This window comes from Mauremys reevesii, linkage group 3, assembly GCF_016161935.1.
Source record: "Mauremys reevesii isolate NIE-2019 linkage group 3, ASM1616193v1, whole genome shotgun sequence".
NCBI lineage: Eukaryota > Metazoa > Chordata > Testudines > Geoemydidae > Mauremys > Mauremys reevesii.
In genome coordinates, this window is record NC_052625.1 from 46,171,602 (window position 1) to 46,187,062 (window position 15,461).

The 15,461-nt window shown below is 42.8% G+C and overlaps 1 protein-coding gene across 1 annotated transcript; it reads right to left on the reverse strand.

Annotated features, from left to right (window-relative positions):
- Window positions 1-2,210: 2,210 nt before the first annotated feature.
- Window positions 2,211-15,009, reverse strand: LOC120401243 (centromere protein F-like). Its single transcript, XM_039530952.1, has 4 exons — window positions 14,915-15,009; window positions 7,583-7,715; window positions 4,957-5,222; window positions 2,211-2,486 (listed from the first exon to the last, which is right to left on the reverse strand). Exons 2-4 carry the CDS (start codon window positions 7,710-7,712, stop codon window positions 2,313-2,315), a joined length of 570 nt encoding a protein of 189 aa, XP_039386886.1. The 5' UTR covers window positions 7,713-7,715; window positions 14,915-15,009; the 3' UTR covers window positions 2,211-2,312.
- Between the last annotated feature and the right edge of the window lie 452 nt (window positions 15,010-15,461).

Here is a 15,461-nt window from a genome sequence, read left to right on the forward strand (position 1 = left end):
AGTGGAGAGAGAGAGCAGGGCAATGCTGGTGCTGGGGGGGAAGGGGTGGCTCAGGGCCCCACCACCACGAGTCCCAGACTGCTGCTCCAGGGACCGTGCCTGGGGCTGACTGAGCAACGGCCAGCGCGGCTGGCTCCTGGGCTTCCCCAGCTGCTGAGATCCTGGGATCAGCTGCACCAGCACTGCAAAATTCACAGAGGTCACAGAAATCGTGACTTCCAGGAATGATTTGCAGCCTTACAATCATTCTAGTATAGCATTTCCTTCTTCAACTACCCCATACTTGGCTTGTGCTCCTTTAAGAGAGCATTATGGTCAGCAATTTGTTTCGGCAACATTTCTTTTTCCTTCCTCAGCTGCTTACAGGATTGCATCCATGTCTTCAGTTTACTGTCAGCGAATCCATTTTGCTTCTTCAGTTGAACTAAAGCCTTCAGATTGTCTAGCTATAAAATAAAAAAAAAATTTAGTTGCTAATAGGAAAATTCATTCTTCTGTCTAAGCATTATACTCTCACTAATGGCATCTCACCTGCCATTAAAAGTTCAGTGCAACTAAAAATCCAAACAAAAGTTATAATATGAATTTGTACAGTAGAGTTCACTTAGTAATATACAATTGAATTCTAGCAGCTTCTAATTCCAACAGAGAAACATTAAAGTCATGTTTATTGGAAAGCTACGTGTGTGTAGATTTCCTTGATAGAGAAATCATAATCTAAATATAATATTCAAAATAACCAAATGACAGAACCCGGCCGAAAAGCATGTGGTCCAGGCATGTTTGTCCACCTTATGTGCATTGGGGTGCCAAAATAAATGGATGGTAGATATCTGGCAGCCTTATAAAACGCACTTCAGGATAATGTCAATATCAAGCACAGTGCTCCATCAGCTGGGCATGGAGTGAGTACTGTAACTCAATGCCTGCTTGCCACAATACCGGCTCCACACTGTGCTACATGAGTGCTTTTTGATGTGTTTATTTCTGAAGCGAGAGCATAGAACTACAGTCCCTCATTCACCATAAATGGAAGTAGAAACAGATTGCAGACTAGAAAATGCAGAGGGAATTGATAAGAAAAAATTCACCTAGATGGACAGGTTTAAAAACTTTTCCCCTTCTGCTTGGCAGTAAACACCCAACCTATGCGTGTTACAAATAAAACTTCATATAGTCATTACCAGAATTTCTCTTTGCAGTGGCACATGGAATTGTTCACATGCCTATCTAAATTATTAGCAAGAATAGTGCTGTCATAAGAAGAATCACTTCATTAATAATTTAGATGGAAATTCTGCATACATCAGAACTGATGTGCTCTCCCAAGTCGAGTGTGACATAATGAGGTAGTAAAAGCAGTTTAAAGATAACAGGGGCATGTCTGCCCTGGGAAGTTTCATAAGATATTAATTAATGTGTTCATTAACACGATGTTACAACATGCAGTGTAGACACTGCCCTGTTATGTTTAATATCACATCAGTCAGTTACGGTCAACCTTAGGGGCAGAGTGAAAAGACATGTTTAAACACGGTCTCATTTTGAAGTAGAGACCCTGGCAAGTAAGGTATTGTTTCCTTTGCACCATAAGTGAAACTTTACCAGAACAATGAATGAAAGTTCCTGATTGAATTCTGCCTGGATACCAAAATGTATCAGTCAGGCTAAAAAAGTGTTTTTAATTTATAAGGAAGTGGGGGGCGCACTCAGAGGCTTGCTATGTGAAAGGGGTCAACAGGACAAAAGTTTGAAAATCACTGGGCTAAAGGATAATCTCTGCTGAACTACACTTTCCTTTTGATATCCAGGCTGTCAAACTGTAGGCAGCTCAGGTACAGATGAAATAGGGGCCCATGCGTCAAGAGAGCTGTTTTTCTGCTGGTATAGTGGAGATTCCTTAGCTATCAATCAATCATGTCCAAAAATTCCCAGAACTTCTGGCTAGTGAAGAACTAGAAGGATGATTTCAGCTCTTTCCTCTTCCCTTTATGCGAATTGTCTTGTAAAGCAGCGGATTCTTCTCGACATCTGACATTATTTCCATGGCCTCTGAGAGAAGTTCTGACCTCTGGTTACTCACTTATGTTGAAAGGGATATAAACATTCATACTTCAGAGCACAAGCCAACCTCTAACAGGAGATAGGAAGAAATTTCCCTTGTGGGTTAGTTATTCCATAACTGCTCTCTACAGGTTTCTTGAAGCTTCCTCTGAAGCAACTGATACTGGCCACCGTCAGATGACATACAGGAGACTCAATGGACCACTAGTTTGAACCCATCTGTCCATTCCTATGTTTTTGTTCCAACACTACTGAATTCTGTAAAAGTAAACTAAAAGGAAGTGTACCCTGACATATTGAAAAACGGTACAGCACAAGGTGTGCGGTTCAGAAAGCTGGACGCTCTTTTTTCTGAGTGACCCACCATAACCCTGGGGGCATCTTGTCTTCCAGGTATGCTCTTCACCAAGTGAGGTGTGTTCCTGTAGCAATCATACAAGGGCCAAAGTGAAAACTGGGTTGGCTTAAAGTATGTTCCTTGTACTTACCTGCCCCAAAAGAGACATTTGGACAGGATCTGAGAATGACGTGTCCACAAATGGAATTTCTGGAGACACATTGAGAAATCCCACTCAGAGGACATTACCAATGCATGGCATCAGCAAACCTGGTCACTGGGGAAAACTAGCTCGGGGGTGACTGCTGCCAGGATACAATTGATGAGATGAAGTTTTGGGTCTTTGTAAATCTTTACCATAGTGGTAAATTTAGAGTCCAGGCCATGCCTATTTTAACCTGGTTGAACAATGTCCTGCACTGGATTCAGAATATTCTGATTTTGAACTCCAGGGGGATTGGAATCCTTTCTAGCAGCTGGCAAGTTGGGAATGGATCTGTTTCGCTGGTCAGGGCACAAACAGTGATGTTGTCTGTAAATGGACAGGGTTGTGTAACTTGAGACCTCAGCCTTGCTGTGATACTACCAGCCATTTAAACCTCTCAACACAGAGGATAGGTCAAAACGAAGAGTCTTGTATAGGAATTGTAAACTCTTCACACACAAATGCTCATTTTGTCTTTGTGATGCTGAAGATTTAATTGTTTGGGAAGAAAAAGATTTAGGTCATCTATGTGAGCTTCTGCTTCATACTCTCCCCTCTGCATGCTAAAATAAATTTGTTAGTCTTTAAGGTGACACAAGTACTCCTGTTCTATTTATGGATACAGACTAACACGGCTGCTACTCTGAAACCACTCTCTTCATGAATACCTTTGGTGTTGGCAGTGACCAATGGATTACTATGCCGGCTTTGACAAGGAGGGTTCAGGCTTCTGTTGTCTCAGCTACTAATTTCACTGGTTCCCCAAATAGCCTTGCACTTATGAAAGTGGATGCACGGGGTATGGATGATTTTTTTCACGTTCATGAGTGTAAACAGTTTCCTTGTAGCCAGAGAGTAAGAATGCTTTGCTACAAATCACATCAAGATAGAGAAAAAATTGCCATGAAAGAATATCTTACACAACACCTCAAGGATTTGACAAGAATGTAACCCAGAGAACTCTCACACTCAAATTGAGGATCATACCCTAGAGACGATGGCCCACTTGCTTGCCACCAACTAGATTTTCCTTACTAAGTCTAAGAAATGGCCACAGTTGGAGTTTTGAAATTTGCTGTAGTGTCCTCACTCTTTTGGTCAATGGAATCTTTTGGAAGAAACCCCCTTCTGGAGGCATGGCCATGTCTCTCTCAGGTAGGACTACTGCTGCACTTAGGTTCCCCAAACTTACACATTTTCCTTATCTTTTTATATAAACATTTTAGTTTAACATCTAGATTTAACCGGAAATGAATGGAATTCTTATGTGCCTCTCTTCTGGGCACACACTGGCTAAAGTGCTCTTTAATCCTTCAATGCTGAGCAAGCCTATGGAGAGGGAGAGGAGACTCCAAACTCCTTTCCTTGGTAAAGCCTGAGTCCTTGACCTGATAAACAGACAGGGACAATTCCCACTCCATTGTGACCTAAAATTTGGGTCCCCTTCCCTGCTTGAAAGAGGGTCCCAGGCTGAAAACAGAGATGAACAAACTACATTACCCTGCCACCTGAGAATGGGCTTCACAGAAGTAACACATCTCTCTGCACACCCAGATATACTCGGGGGGGAGAGAAGGGAGGCAGTGAGTCTGATACAGAGCACTCCAGGAGACCCGTATATAGGAGAAAACCACAGCAAACACATCCTAAGGGTACGTCCAGACTACCCGCCCTATCGGCGTGTAGCGATCGATTTATCGGGGATTGATATATCGCGGTTCACCTAGACACGATATATCAATCCCTGAACGCGCTCCCCATCAATTCCAGAACTCCACCGGAGCGAGCGGTGGTAGCGGAGTCGACGGGGGAGCCGTGGACATCGATCCCGTGCCGTGAGGACAGAAGGTAAATAGATCTAAGATACTTCGACTTCAGCTACGCTATTTACGTAGCTGAAGTTGCGTATCTTAGATCGACACTCTCCCCCACAGTGTAGACCAGCCCTAAGGGTGGGAAGGCAAGAGAAAAGATTTAAAGACTGATGTTTATACAACCTACTCATTAATTGTACGTATTACTTCCTTACAAAGGGGACAATTCCTTTTGCCTTTTTGGGACCCAGCGCATACGGAGTTTCCAAGTATTATTCCTGAGCAGACTATGTCGGGTTCTCATCTCCTTGAGAATCCTCATGCTCCTGATCAAGCCTTCTCACAATGGAGTAAGGAAAGGATATTGATATTGCTCTTATCCGGCATTGATAACAGAGACTGAAAATAACATGGCTTTGTGAGTTTCCGTATTGTACCATTTCAACCAAGATATAGGACAAATCATTTTAAATAGTTTCCATTTTCCCTGTCATGAACTAAGTAACGTGCTACTGATTCATTCTTTCTTTTATTACCTTGCTCAGTTGCTCATTTTCTTGAAGCGAGTTGTTAAGTTGCTCTTGAAGTTTCTTTTGCTCTGCCTTGATGTTTACTATTTCCTTTTTTAAACAAGCCAACTCGGCTGCAGATAGATTTTGGAGATGAGCGATCTCAGCTTGTTTAAGTTGCAACTCTGACTGCACTTTCTCAAGTTCCTCAGTCAAATCTTGATTTTTCCCCTCTAAATCCCAAATCTCAGCTTCTTTCTTTTCTAATTGTATTTCCTGAGACAAACTCTTCTCTATAGTAATAAAAAAAAAAGTGCTTAATTTGTGAAAGCAAACTATGTCAAATATGCAATATTAGCTTTTATGGATAACACTATAAAATGGCAATATTGCCAATTTTCAATTTTTCACCTAGCAATACATTTTCTTAGTATTTCAGAATATAATTACTTATGTGTTCTAAAACTGCCTTTATTCCCAAACCATGACATTGGATAGCTGAGACAATTTTAGCATTGCCAGAATTCAGTTTTGCAGAAAGAACATACTGCTAGTCAAATCGCTCTATGCTTCACAATTGTAACTGTTTCTACAGCCCATCTTCACTGAGGTCCGATGGCTTGTACTCTGAAACTCATGGTTGACAGGCAACAGTACCAATGGCTAGATAAAGAATGTTGGTGCCCTATTTGTCCATTTTCCTCTCTTCAAACTCCAGCATATATAAAAATGTTCAAGGTGTTTGATGAACTGATGTATGGAGTAAAATTAAGAGACACGGGCAATACAAGAGATTTCCTGTATTGCAAAGAGAATTCTATTGAATAACACCAACTTACCATATGAAACAAGACTACGCATTCCCTTCCTACAGGGCAAGGAAAATTCAATGTCTCCAAGACCCAGAACTTGGTGAGAAAGAGGAGCAGACAGAGGGGAAGGGAAATGATACCAATCAACAGTTATTTGAAATATATCAACACCTAGGGTGAAGAAGGATTATTTAGGGTGGTGATTCAAAGGGGGGTGTGGCGGGCCGGTTGCCCGCTCTAGCCCTGAAGGGGTTGGAACAGCCCTGCAGAGGGCTGTGGCTGGGGAAAGCAGCAAGCCTGGGCTGATTGGGGAGGCAGCTACAGCTGGGCCAGTCCCCAATCAGGCCACAGCTGGCCCTTATAAAAGGGCTGTGAGCCAGGCACTCAGTCAGTCTCCCTCTAGCTCTGAAGGGAGAGGGACCTGGCTGCTGGGGTACTAGAGTGAAGCAGGGCTAGGGAAAGGCCTGGAGAGCTCCAGACTGGCAACTCCCCAGGCCGCAGGGCCTTGTCCAAGTCCCACAGAGGTACTGAGTTGCAGGGAAAGGCAGCAGGTCCAAATCCCCCAGCCAATGATGAGTGGCCATTACAGACTGCAGTCAGCCTCAGTGAAAGGGGGCTAGATGGTACTGGCAGTAGCCACTGAGACAAGGTGGAGAATAGGGGGTGGGGATTCCCTGGGATGGGGAGACCCAGATAGTGGATTTCTGCTGGGAGCAGGAGCCTGACGGGGAGGGCACCGGGGTCTGGGAGGGACATGGGGGCCAGTGAGGAGAGGGATAGTGACCAGCAGAGGATGCTCCAGCTAGAAATGAGCTCAGTCCCTGGATGACCAGAAGGAGGCACTGCAGGGGTGAGAGGATAGTCAGAGACTTGTTAGAGAGGAAGAACTGTCCGGGCGTTAAGGGTGACAGCCTAGGACTCTGAGCACCCACATTCAGTTATGTTTCAATTAAGACGAGGTATTGTTGGTTGCAGTGCACAGCTACAGCACAAACATCTTCTGACTTATTTTTTGTTCATAATTATTCCCTCCAGAAAATGGAGATAATGCTACCATTTGACACCTTAAGAACCACAGCTAGAAGATAGCGAAAGCAAGAAAATGGACTTAGAAGGCCTTACATTTTATTAGCTAGCCGAAAGTGCTGCCACTTGCCAAGAATAAGATCAAAACACAAAGCACTTATTTGGATGGCCTCATGGATTGGAGAGTGCAAAATACTGATTAAAATGGGAGCAGGACTGGGTCCATACATTTAATTTTGAAATCTCATTAAGTAAGGTTAGACTTCTACAGGGATAAGTGGGAGCAGTCTCCTTCTTTACAATGGCTATTTAGCAGAATTACCTGTTCTCTTAAACCTCAATCTGCAAACTGCATTTTCCCAACCAAATAGACAAATGTAGGGAAAAGTCAAATTAGGGCTCGGCAGGTAACATTTCACCACGTTTAAGCTTGATGGCGTCCATACACAAGCTAAAAGGATAATAGTTTGAGGTATATTTGTTTGTTTGGGATTTTAAAACACAGGAGCACATTGTAGTATTTAATATGCTGACCATATAGTTCTCTTTGGGACATATTTATTCCTCATTTTAAATTGCTTTAAAACCATATAATTTTATGAGTTAGTACTATATATTTGTATAAAGAAGTTCCATCTCAGTTTGGAAAGAGAATTGCGTGTATTAACTGAAAGTTAATTTAACTATATCACACAATGGGAACTTTTTTTTCTTGGGTATTCTTCAAATCACCATTGATAATGAGGTTTAAAGAACCTCCACACTGAAGTAATAGTTTGTAACAGGATTTAAATAGGTAGAAATGTGTATCTCACTTTTCATCTCTTCCGCATAATTCTGGGTCTCCTTCAGAAACTGTTTAGCTGTTTTCAGTTCTTCTTGCAGCTGATGGATTTCTTGAGATTTTTGATCAGACTGGCAGCGAAGAAGGTTTTTTTCCTCCATTTCCTACAACAAAACATTAGTTACAAAACAGTTGATTAAGTCAATAAACTGAGAGTAGTGTGATGTGGAATACTACCCATCTGAGTCCCATGAAGACTCTGGAAACATATACATGAGTTAGGAACACAAACGGCACTCTTGGCAGTCCTCAGAGGGCAGACAATCCTTTTGGGACGTCTCCCAGCTGGCACAGATCACAGCAGTACTTAGGTGGCTCAGGATATGGAACCAGGGAGCTGCAACCAGTTCTCTGGTGCCTGCCTATAGCAGATCTTGACACAGGATAGAATTCAGCCCACAAAAACAGAGCGTCAGTGAAGTTAAGTGACTTGCCCAAAGCCACAGAGGGGAGTCAGTATCAGAACACAGGAGAACTTTCCAGTTCTAGCTCCTGTTCTCAGACCACCCATCTCTCAGTGTGGATGAGTCAAATATATGAAGTTGCTCTTGGGAGCAAGATAGCATTAGATGTAAAGTATTATTAGTCAGTAATACCTGGGGCTCGGATAGTACATTTTCTAAGCATCTTTTTTTCCAAATATTTTAAGAAAAGTTAAAATACCCCATACAACTATGTCCTACCTGGGAACTGAAATAAAAGTTATTTCTAAGAAACTAACTCCTTCCACCCAACTCCTGCATTGCTGGGTAACAGATGGCATGGCACTGGTGGGACTCTACTGGAAGCAAGCCATCATTTCTTCATCTACTTACTACGAGCAGATGGGCACCAGTGCAGAAGCCAAATTCAAGAAAAGGGAGGGTCTGGATGGAAAACAAATTAAAACCTTGCCGACACAGCAAGTCTGTATTTTCAGCTATTTAAATAAGTCACCCAAAGAACATAACTAAAACCGTTGATGCTTCCAGTTATTTTCCTTTTGTCTCACAACCTTCTAGTCCAAACTGTCCAACTGCTATACCGTAACAAACACACACACACACACACACACTCTATCAATCATTCTAAAAGACACAGGTGTCAAGCGACAACATTTTCAGACAATGCTGATGTATGACAAATGTTTCAAAGCTGTATGAATTCTCAGCTTCCTGTGTTCAAAATATCAACAAAATTCAAGGGGTTTAAATGGCTGAAATGCCCAGCCCTCTTGCTGTGACTCAGTACAAGTGGCTCTGATTAAGAAGCATTCAACAAAAAGCTGGAACCAACAACCTAACATAGCTGCAAAAAAAAATCCCATGCTCTGATGCAGGACGTTCACAAAACTATTTACAAGAAATGCATTCTCCTACCTTAATCTGGTAAGGCTACATCCCATCATTTGTATTTACAATTTGGCCTCAATCGCATAGGCCATCATTAACTCTTGCTTGAATCATCGTAATCCAATGTATTTAGACTTGAATGCTTCTGCCCTGCAAAATCTGCAAGAGTTACAGAACACAGCAGCACACCTCCTCAGTAATACAGATTCACTTGAGTACATCAGTCCTATGTTTCACTCACTCCGCTCATTCCCCAACAGAACACTGAATCAAATCTCGGTCTTTATTTTCAAAGCTGTAAAGGAAATGGGCCCAATATACCATTTTACTCTCTCAGACTTCAGTAGCTGTGTTCCTCAGGAACAACTGTCTACCCATCAGAAGTAAAACTAGCAGATGCAGCAGACAGGGCTTTTTCAGGAGCTGGCCCAATACTATGAAATTCACTCCTGCAAAAACTTAGAATGACAACTAACATCACCATTTTTCGTATTTACACTCCCCGCGCCCGCTCCCGCCCTCCACACTTTGCCCTCTGGGACAGTGGTTTTCAACCTCTTTTCCGTTTGCAGACCCTAGAAAATTTCAAATGGAGGTGCAGACCTCTTTGGAAATCTTAGATATAGTCTGTGGACCCCACAGGCCACGGCTTGAAAACCACTGTTCCGTTGTAACGACAACCTTCGAGAACCCCTTAGACAGTCTGCAAACTCCCAGAGGTCTGTGCACCACAGGTTGAAAACTGCTCTGGGGGATATGGGAGAAATAGAAACCTCAAATAACAGATGCTAGTCACTTAATTATTCTTAACTCTGGAAAGCATTCAGATACAACAGCAATTGGCACAATAGAAGAACTTAAAAAAACCTAGTCGCTGATGTTGCTTCTACGACTATTTTGAGTTCTCTTCCCTTTCATTTTCCTTCTAATGCCAAATTAAAGGAAAAATCTTTTAATCTACAATCAAGGTTTTTTAAAAATCAAAAGTTACAGCCAGATGCTTTTTGTGTAAATTGGAATAACTTTACTGATTTCAATGGAGCTATGCTGATATATGCCAGAGCAGGATCTGGCTTCATAGTTAGAATTTTGTTGATAATGCTAGTCTATAGTCCTTGAAAAAGTTAAAATGTACAAATCATTTGGGGGATTTTCTCTTGCTTTAAATTGATTGTGTGACCAAAAAAGTACCCACTCCTCCATGAAATCTTAGAATTAGGCAAAACACACTTATACTTAGGAAGCAGCTACTGATTCTAGAAGTTCCAAACTTCTAGAACTCAGCTATTTAATATATTCTATTTTTTAGGACTAAACAAAGAGTCTCTTGAACCATACTACATAATTAGATTAAACAAATAATTCCATATGAACTGTAACCCTATCTGTAGTATGCTGGTGCAAAATCATTTTTTTAAACTCTGACCATACAACCAATTTTTGGCCTTGGGTCAGTCCACATGGAATCAATTGCAAAAACTGCAAGATCTGGGCCTTATCTTGTATCACAGCTATAGGTCTTGTGACAGGGTCGGGCCAGAGGGCTACAGGAGAGTGATCCTATTGGGATGCAGGAAGTGGGGAGCCCACTGCTAAAAGATCCCCCCAGCCTTAAAGGGGGGATCAACAAGACCTGGAAACCAAGTGGTTTCAGGGGACAACTAATGAAATAACAGGGACAGACATGCTGTCAAAGGCTCAAACGAAGGGAACCAGATGGGGACACTGAGCAGAGAACCCCGGACAGCACCCACTGCTCCTCGAAGGCATGAAAGGAGTCAGTGGACGCCTCCCAGAGGATTTCTGCCCGGTTGCGTGAATGGATGGAGGACCGGAAAGAGGCCCCACAGTTACAGGAGACTCCATCGGCCAACCTCCTCTCCCTGGTTTTATAGATGGCCATTTTAGCCAGGGCCAGGAGGAGGTTGACCAGGAGGTCCCGTGACTTTGTGAGGCCACCGATAGGCAGTGCATAAATAAGGAAATGAGGGGGAAAGTGCAGCCAGAAATGCAACAGGATATCTGTGAGGAGACAGAATAGAGGCTGCAGCTTGGCGTACTCCAGGTAAACGTGCACCAGAGTCTCCCTCACGCAGCAGAAAGGGCAGGTGTCCAGGATGGGGGTGAACTGCACCAATTACACGCTCGTGCTCAGACCCCTGTGAAGAAGCGACCAACTGACATCCCCGGCGAGCCTTGGGAGCAGGGTGGAGTATAGGCTGGCCCACCGGGGCTCCTCACCCTCTAGAGGTGGCAGGAGGTCCCTCCACTTTGTGTCAGGGTGGGACGCAAAGGTGAGGAAGTGCAGAGTGTTGAGGACTAGCGAGTTTTGATGTTTCCTTGGCGTGGTCTGGAAATGAACCGGCTTTAAGTCGTGCAGATGGCTTATGCTGAAGGGGCACGGAAGCCGGTTGGGTCCATGGGGCAGGGGCCCGCTACAGGAGAATGAGAGAAGGCAAATATATTAGCCCCCGATTAAGCAGGTCCCTTTTCCCTGGGTAAGATAACAGGGGCAGTTCCAGAAAAATCAGGAATTTGCTGGAACCAATGAAGGCAGGCAGGCTAATTAGGACACCTGGTTTAAAAAGGACCTCACTTCAGTCAGTGAAGGGTGCGCAAAGTGCTGAGAGTGAGAGGGCCTGCGGCTGGAGAACTGAGGAGTACAAACGCTATCTGGCATCACGAGGAAGGTCCTGTAGTGAGGATAAAGAAGATGTTGGGAGGAGGCTATGGGGAAGTAGCCCAGGGAGTTGTAGCTGTCACACAGGTGTTACACGTAACACTGTAGACAGCTGCGATCCACAGGGCCCTGGGCTGAAACCCAGAGTAGAGGGAGGGCCTGGGTTCCCCTCATTCCCCTCCCTCCTAATGGATATAAGAGGAGTTGACTTGGACTGTGGGTCCCACCAGAGGCGAAGATCCCTGGCCTGTCTCCCTGGCCCACTAGGTGGGTCAGCAGAGACTGTGGAGATTGTTCTCCTTCCTTTTCCCCATGCTGGCAAGTGATGTGGTTAGCTGAGTGAATGGCAGGTTTGAGCCATAAAACTGGCCAAACTGAGGGCTGCCCTGAATATCTGAGGTGAGCAAATCCGCCAATAAGTGCAGGACCCACCAAGGCAGAGGAGGAACTTTGTCACAGTCTTTTGCCAGAATAAGACAGTATCGAAACACAACTTCTGGTGGAAATACACTATTCTCCAACATAGAGCTTGCAGAGTTCCCCTGGGAGTCGGTAAGGCATAAATGGCACCAGTTCTTACTGATTTCCAGTTTAAATTATTAATTATTCCAGTTCCTTTGACTGGTTTGCTAGTAAAGCCTGTTCTGCTCTGCACAGCTTCTGTGTTAAGCTCACTGGAGTCCTTTTCCAAACAGTGTTTCACTGCTATTGCCTATGAGGAAAACACATCACATTTTATTTGTAGTTATATTGAATCTATTTTAAAAAATTAAAAATTCCTGATGTCCCTTTCAATGATGAGCTCCAGAGATACCTTAGAAAACAAAGCCAAAAGAATAAGCTACGTTCTGCTTCCTCCTACAGAAAGAGAAGTTTGGAGTAACTGTTGACTTCTGTGTTGTATAACTAAGAGCAGAATTTGGCCCTAAACCTTGAAACTCAGCATGATGGCTTTAAAAAAGTGCAATTAAAAAAAGCCCAAATATCTGAAAAATCCATCCTCCTTTCACTGTCCAGTCCTGGGTTCTAGATTCTGTATCATACCAAAAACAGTACAGGTTAAGGTAACACAAATCTTTAACTCAAGACTGGGCAAGGTTATGAACAATATTTTCAGGCACATTTTCAAGTATATAGTTGTAATGTATAAATATAGTCATAATTTAAGCCATAGTCATAGTACAGTCTGGTAATCATTGGGAATCCTAACCAGTGCTTTCTTTTAAGCTCAATCATAAGGGCAGCAGATTTAACACTTGCTCTCCATTTTTTTTAACATAACATATTTTGTCAAAGCGAGCACCTATTGGGTTTAGAAGATCCTTCCCCATTCCCACTCAGTCCTCAGCTGCTCATTTGAAAGGTAACATTTAGGTGTTGGACTGATGATCAGCTATCACCAAATATGCCATTGAACAGCCAACAAACAGAAAGGATCAATACCAAACTAGACTCAATTCGGTACAATCCAAATACCAAGAGATTGACAAATTACTCTACCTTTTCCACTTACTATATACTCAAGGAATAGGTTACATGTTGTGAAAAACCAGTATTTGTACATCTTAATTCCCCATATTTATGGACCAACAAAGACATTCAGCTTGCACCTCTGTCTCCATAACCACATTCTTCAGGGGCAAGGGAAATTAGTGTCGTGCTATCCTCTATCTTAAATTTATCACCTGACTTTATATCGCAAGGATAGGCAACTTATGGCATGCGTGCCACAGACGGCACACGAGCTGATTTTCAGTGGCACTCACACTGCCTGGGTCCTGGCCCCTGGTCCAGAGGCCTCTGCGTTTTAATTTAATTTTAAATGAAGCTTCTTAAACATTTTAAAAACCTTTTTTACTTTACATACACCAATAGTTTAGTTATATATTATAGACTTATAGAAAGAGACCTTCTAAAAACATTAAATTGTATTACTGGCACGCGAAACCTTAAATTAGAGTGAATAAATGAAGACTCGGCACACCACTTCTGAAAGGTTGCCGACCCCTGTTATGTCGCTATCTAAACCAGGAAGTTAACAAGATCATAACTGTACCACCACCAAATTCTAACTGGTTTTCAACCTTTTTAACCTGTTTTATATCAGTCATAATAGCTCCATAGTACTCCAAATTAAAAAGGAAGTAAAAAATGAAAATGAAATAACCTAGTTCCATTCTAGAAAGGAGTAGGCTTTTCTGGATAAAAACCTATAGATGTCCAAGTTTGAGTATGAATCGAGTGTTTTAAGAGTAAACCTGGAAAGAAGAGTATGTGTAGAGAAAATACTAACCACCTCTGTAGAAAAGGTTTGATTAATGTGCTCACACAGCTAGGATGACACATAGCTATGCCGGACAGCTATCGTGGACAAATTTAGAACCTCTGTATGAAGTCAGTGTAGACCATGTCTATCATAAATAAAAAAGCAGTTTTCTATTAGAGAGTGTGGATAGAAAAGAAGCAGTGCTCATATCAGAACAAGGCTAAAGGGAACGGTTGTAGGGCATTACCCCCAGATTGCCTTTGGGCCCATCTGCTACCTCAGTTTACCTTTAATCTTGCATCAAACCAGATATCACATGTGGTGATTTTACAGTAGTGCTCTCTTCCAGGTTGGTTTATTATCATAACACAAGACTCAAACATACCCTTAACCAGCCTCAATTATTCGTTTCCGCATATAATGCCTCAAGTTTTTCCAGGTCTTGATCAGAGCAGGCCCATCCTTGTAGTCCCACCCCTCTCCTAGCTGGGACTTCTGCATCCTGCAAGTCCATCAATGGAGGCTTATCCCTGCACAGTTTCCAGTTCCTTGTAATTCTCTTCCCCCAAAAGGCTTCTGCCTTGGAGTTCTGGAAAATTGTCACCTGTCCTCTTCACAGGCCCTCTGCCTGGGCACTAACGAGAGAGAGTCTCTCTCTGAACTTTTGGGGCAGAGGGGGGGGGGTCTCTCTCTCTTGAATGACCACAGGCTGCCCTTTTACCTGCCAGCAGGCCCGGTTTAGATGCATGCTTCTGTCACATGACCCTTGTATTTATTCCCATCATACAGGGAGATGGGCTAAACCTGACAAAAGGTGCAGCTGTGCCCCAGTCTTTTAATGGACCAGCTCACCCTGTGACAGGAACATACTGCAGCTTGCTCTGACCTGTGATATGTTTAGTTGCACTTAAATATTAGTCATGTATAGATCTTCAAGCACAATAAAGAGGACAGTTAAATTTTACATAAAATAAAAACTCAGCATCACCACTTCCATTTGAATAGTTCAGATATTAAAAATCCTACTTTGTTGAGTTCTGCTCGTAGAGCATCGTTGGCTTGCTGCAAGTCCTGGTTTATCTGGTCGCACGGCAGATCCCCTGTCAGTAAGTCATGTAGCTGATGAAACACTTCTTAGAAATGTAGAAGACTGGGGGGGGAGGGGTAGGAGAGAGAAACACACTCTAGTTACATGTTTCTTGTCAAGTTACTATAACTATTAACACTGGAAAACGTGGGGGAGGGACTGTAAATTGCCTCTTTAAAAAGTTACTAATTACACTAAAGCGCTCTCTGACAGAAGCAAAAGAGTTTAAAACCCATTTTTAAGTAAAGCATAAATTCTGTTATGGCCACTAATGGCCATGACTCACTTTGGCCAATCAGAGTAGCCTACTTCATCTGCTACACCAAGACAGGTGGATCAAAAAAATACTAGCAAATAATGGAATGAAGCTTATATATCGATTCAAAAGTAGATCTCCATAACAACATTGAGCATTACAACTAAGCAACCAGACTAATCCCCAATAATCATGATCCTTTGGGGTGCGGGGAATTCCCTTCTTTGCTA

Bases quoted from the DNA above. Each gene is read 5' to 3' on its own strand.
- LOC120401243 (XM_039530952.1), bottom strand. From the start codon at position 7,712: ATGGAGGAAAAAAACCTTCTTCGCTGCCAGTCTGATCAAAAATCTCAA. The intron at 5,223-7,582 runs GTGAGATACACA...TTATTACTATAG, and splicing joins TTATGCGGAAGAGATGAAAA to AGAAGAGTTTGTCTCAGGAA. The intron at 2,487-4,956 runs GTAATAAAAGAA...TGATTGCTACAG, and splicing joins AAAATGAGCAACTGAGCAAG to GAACACACCTCACTTGGTGA.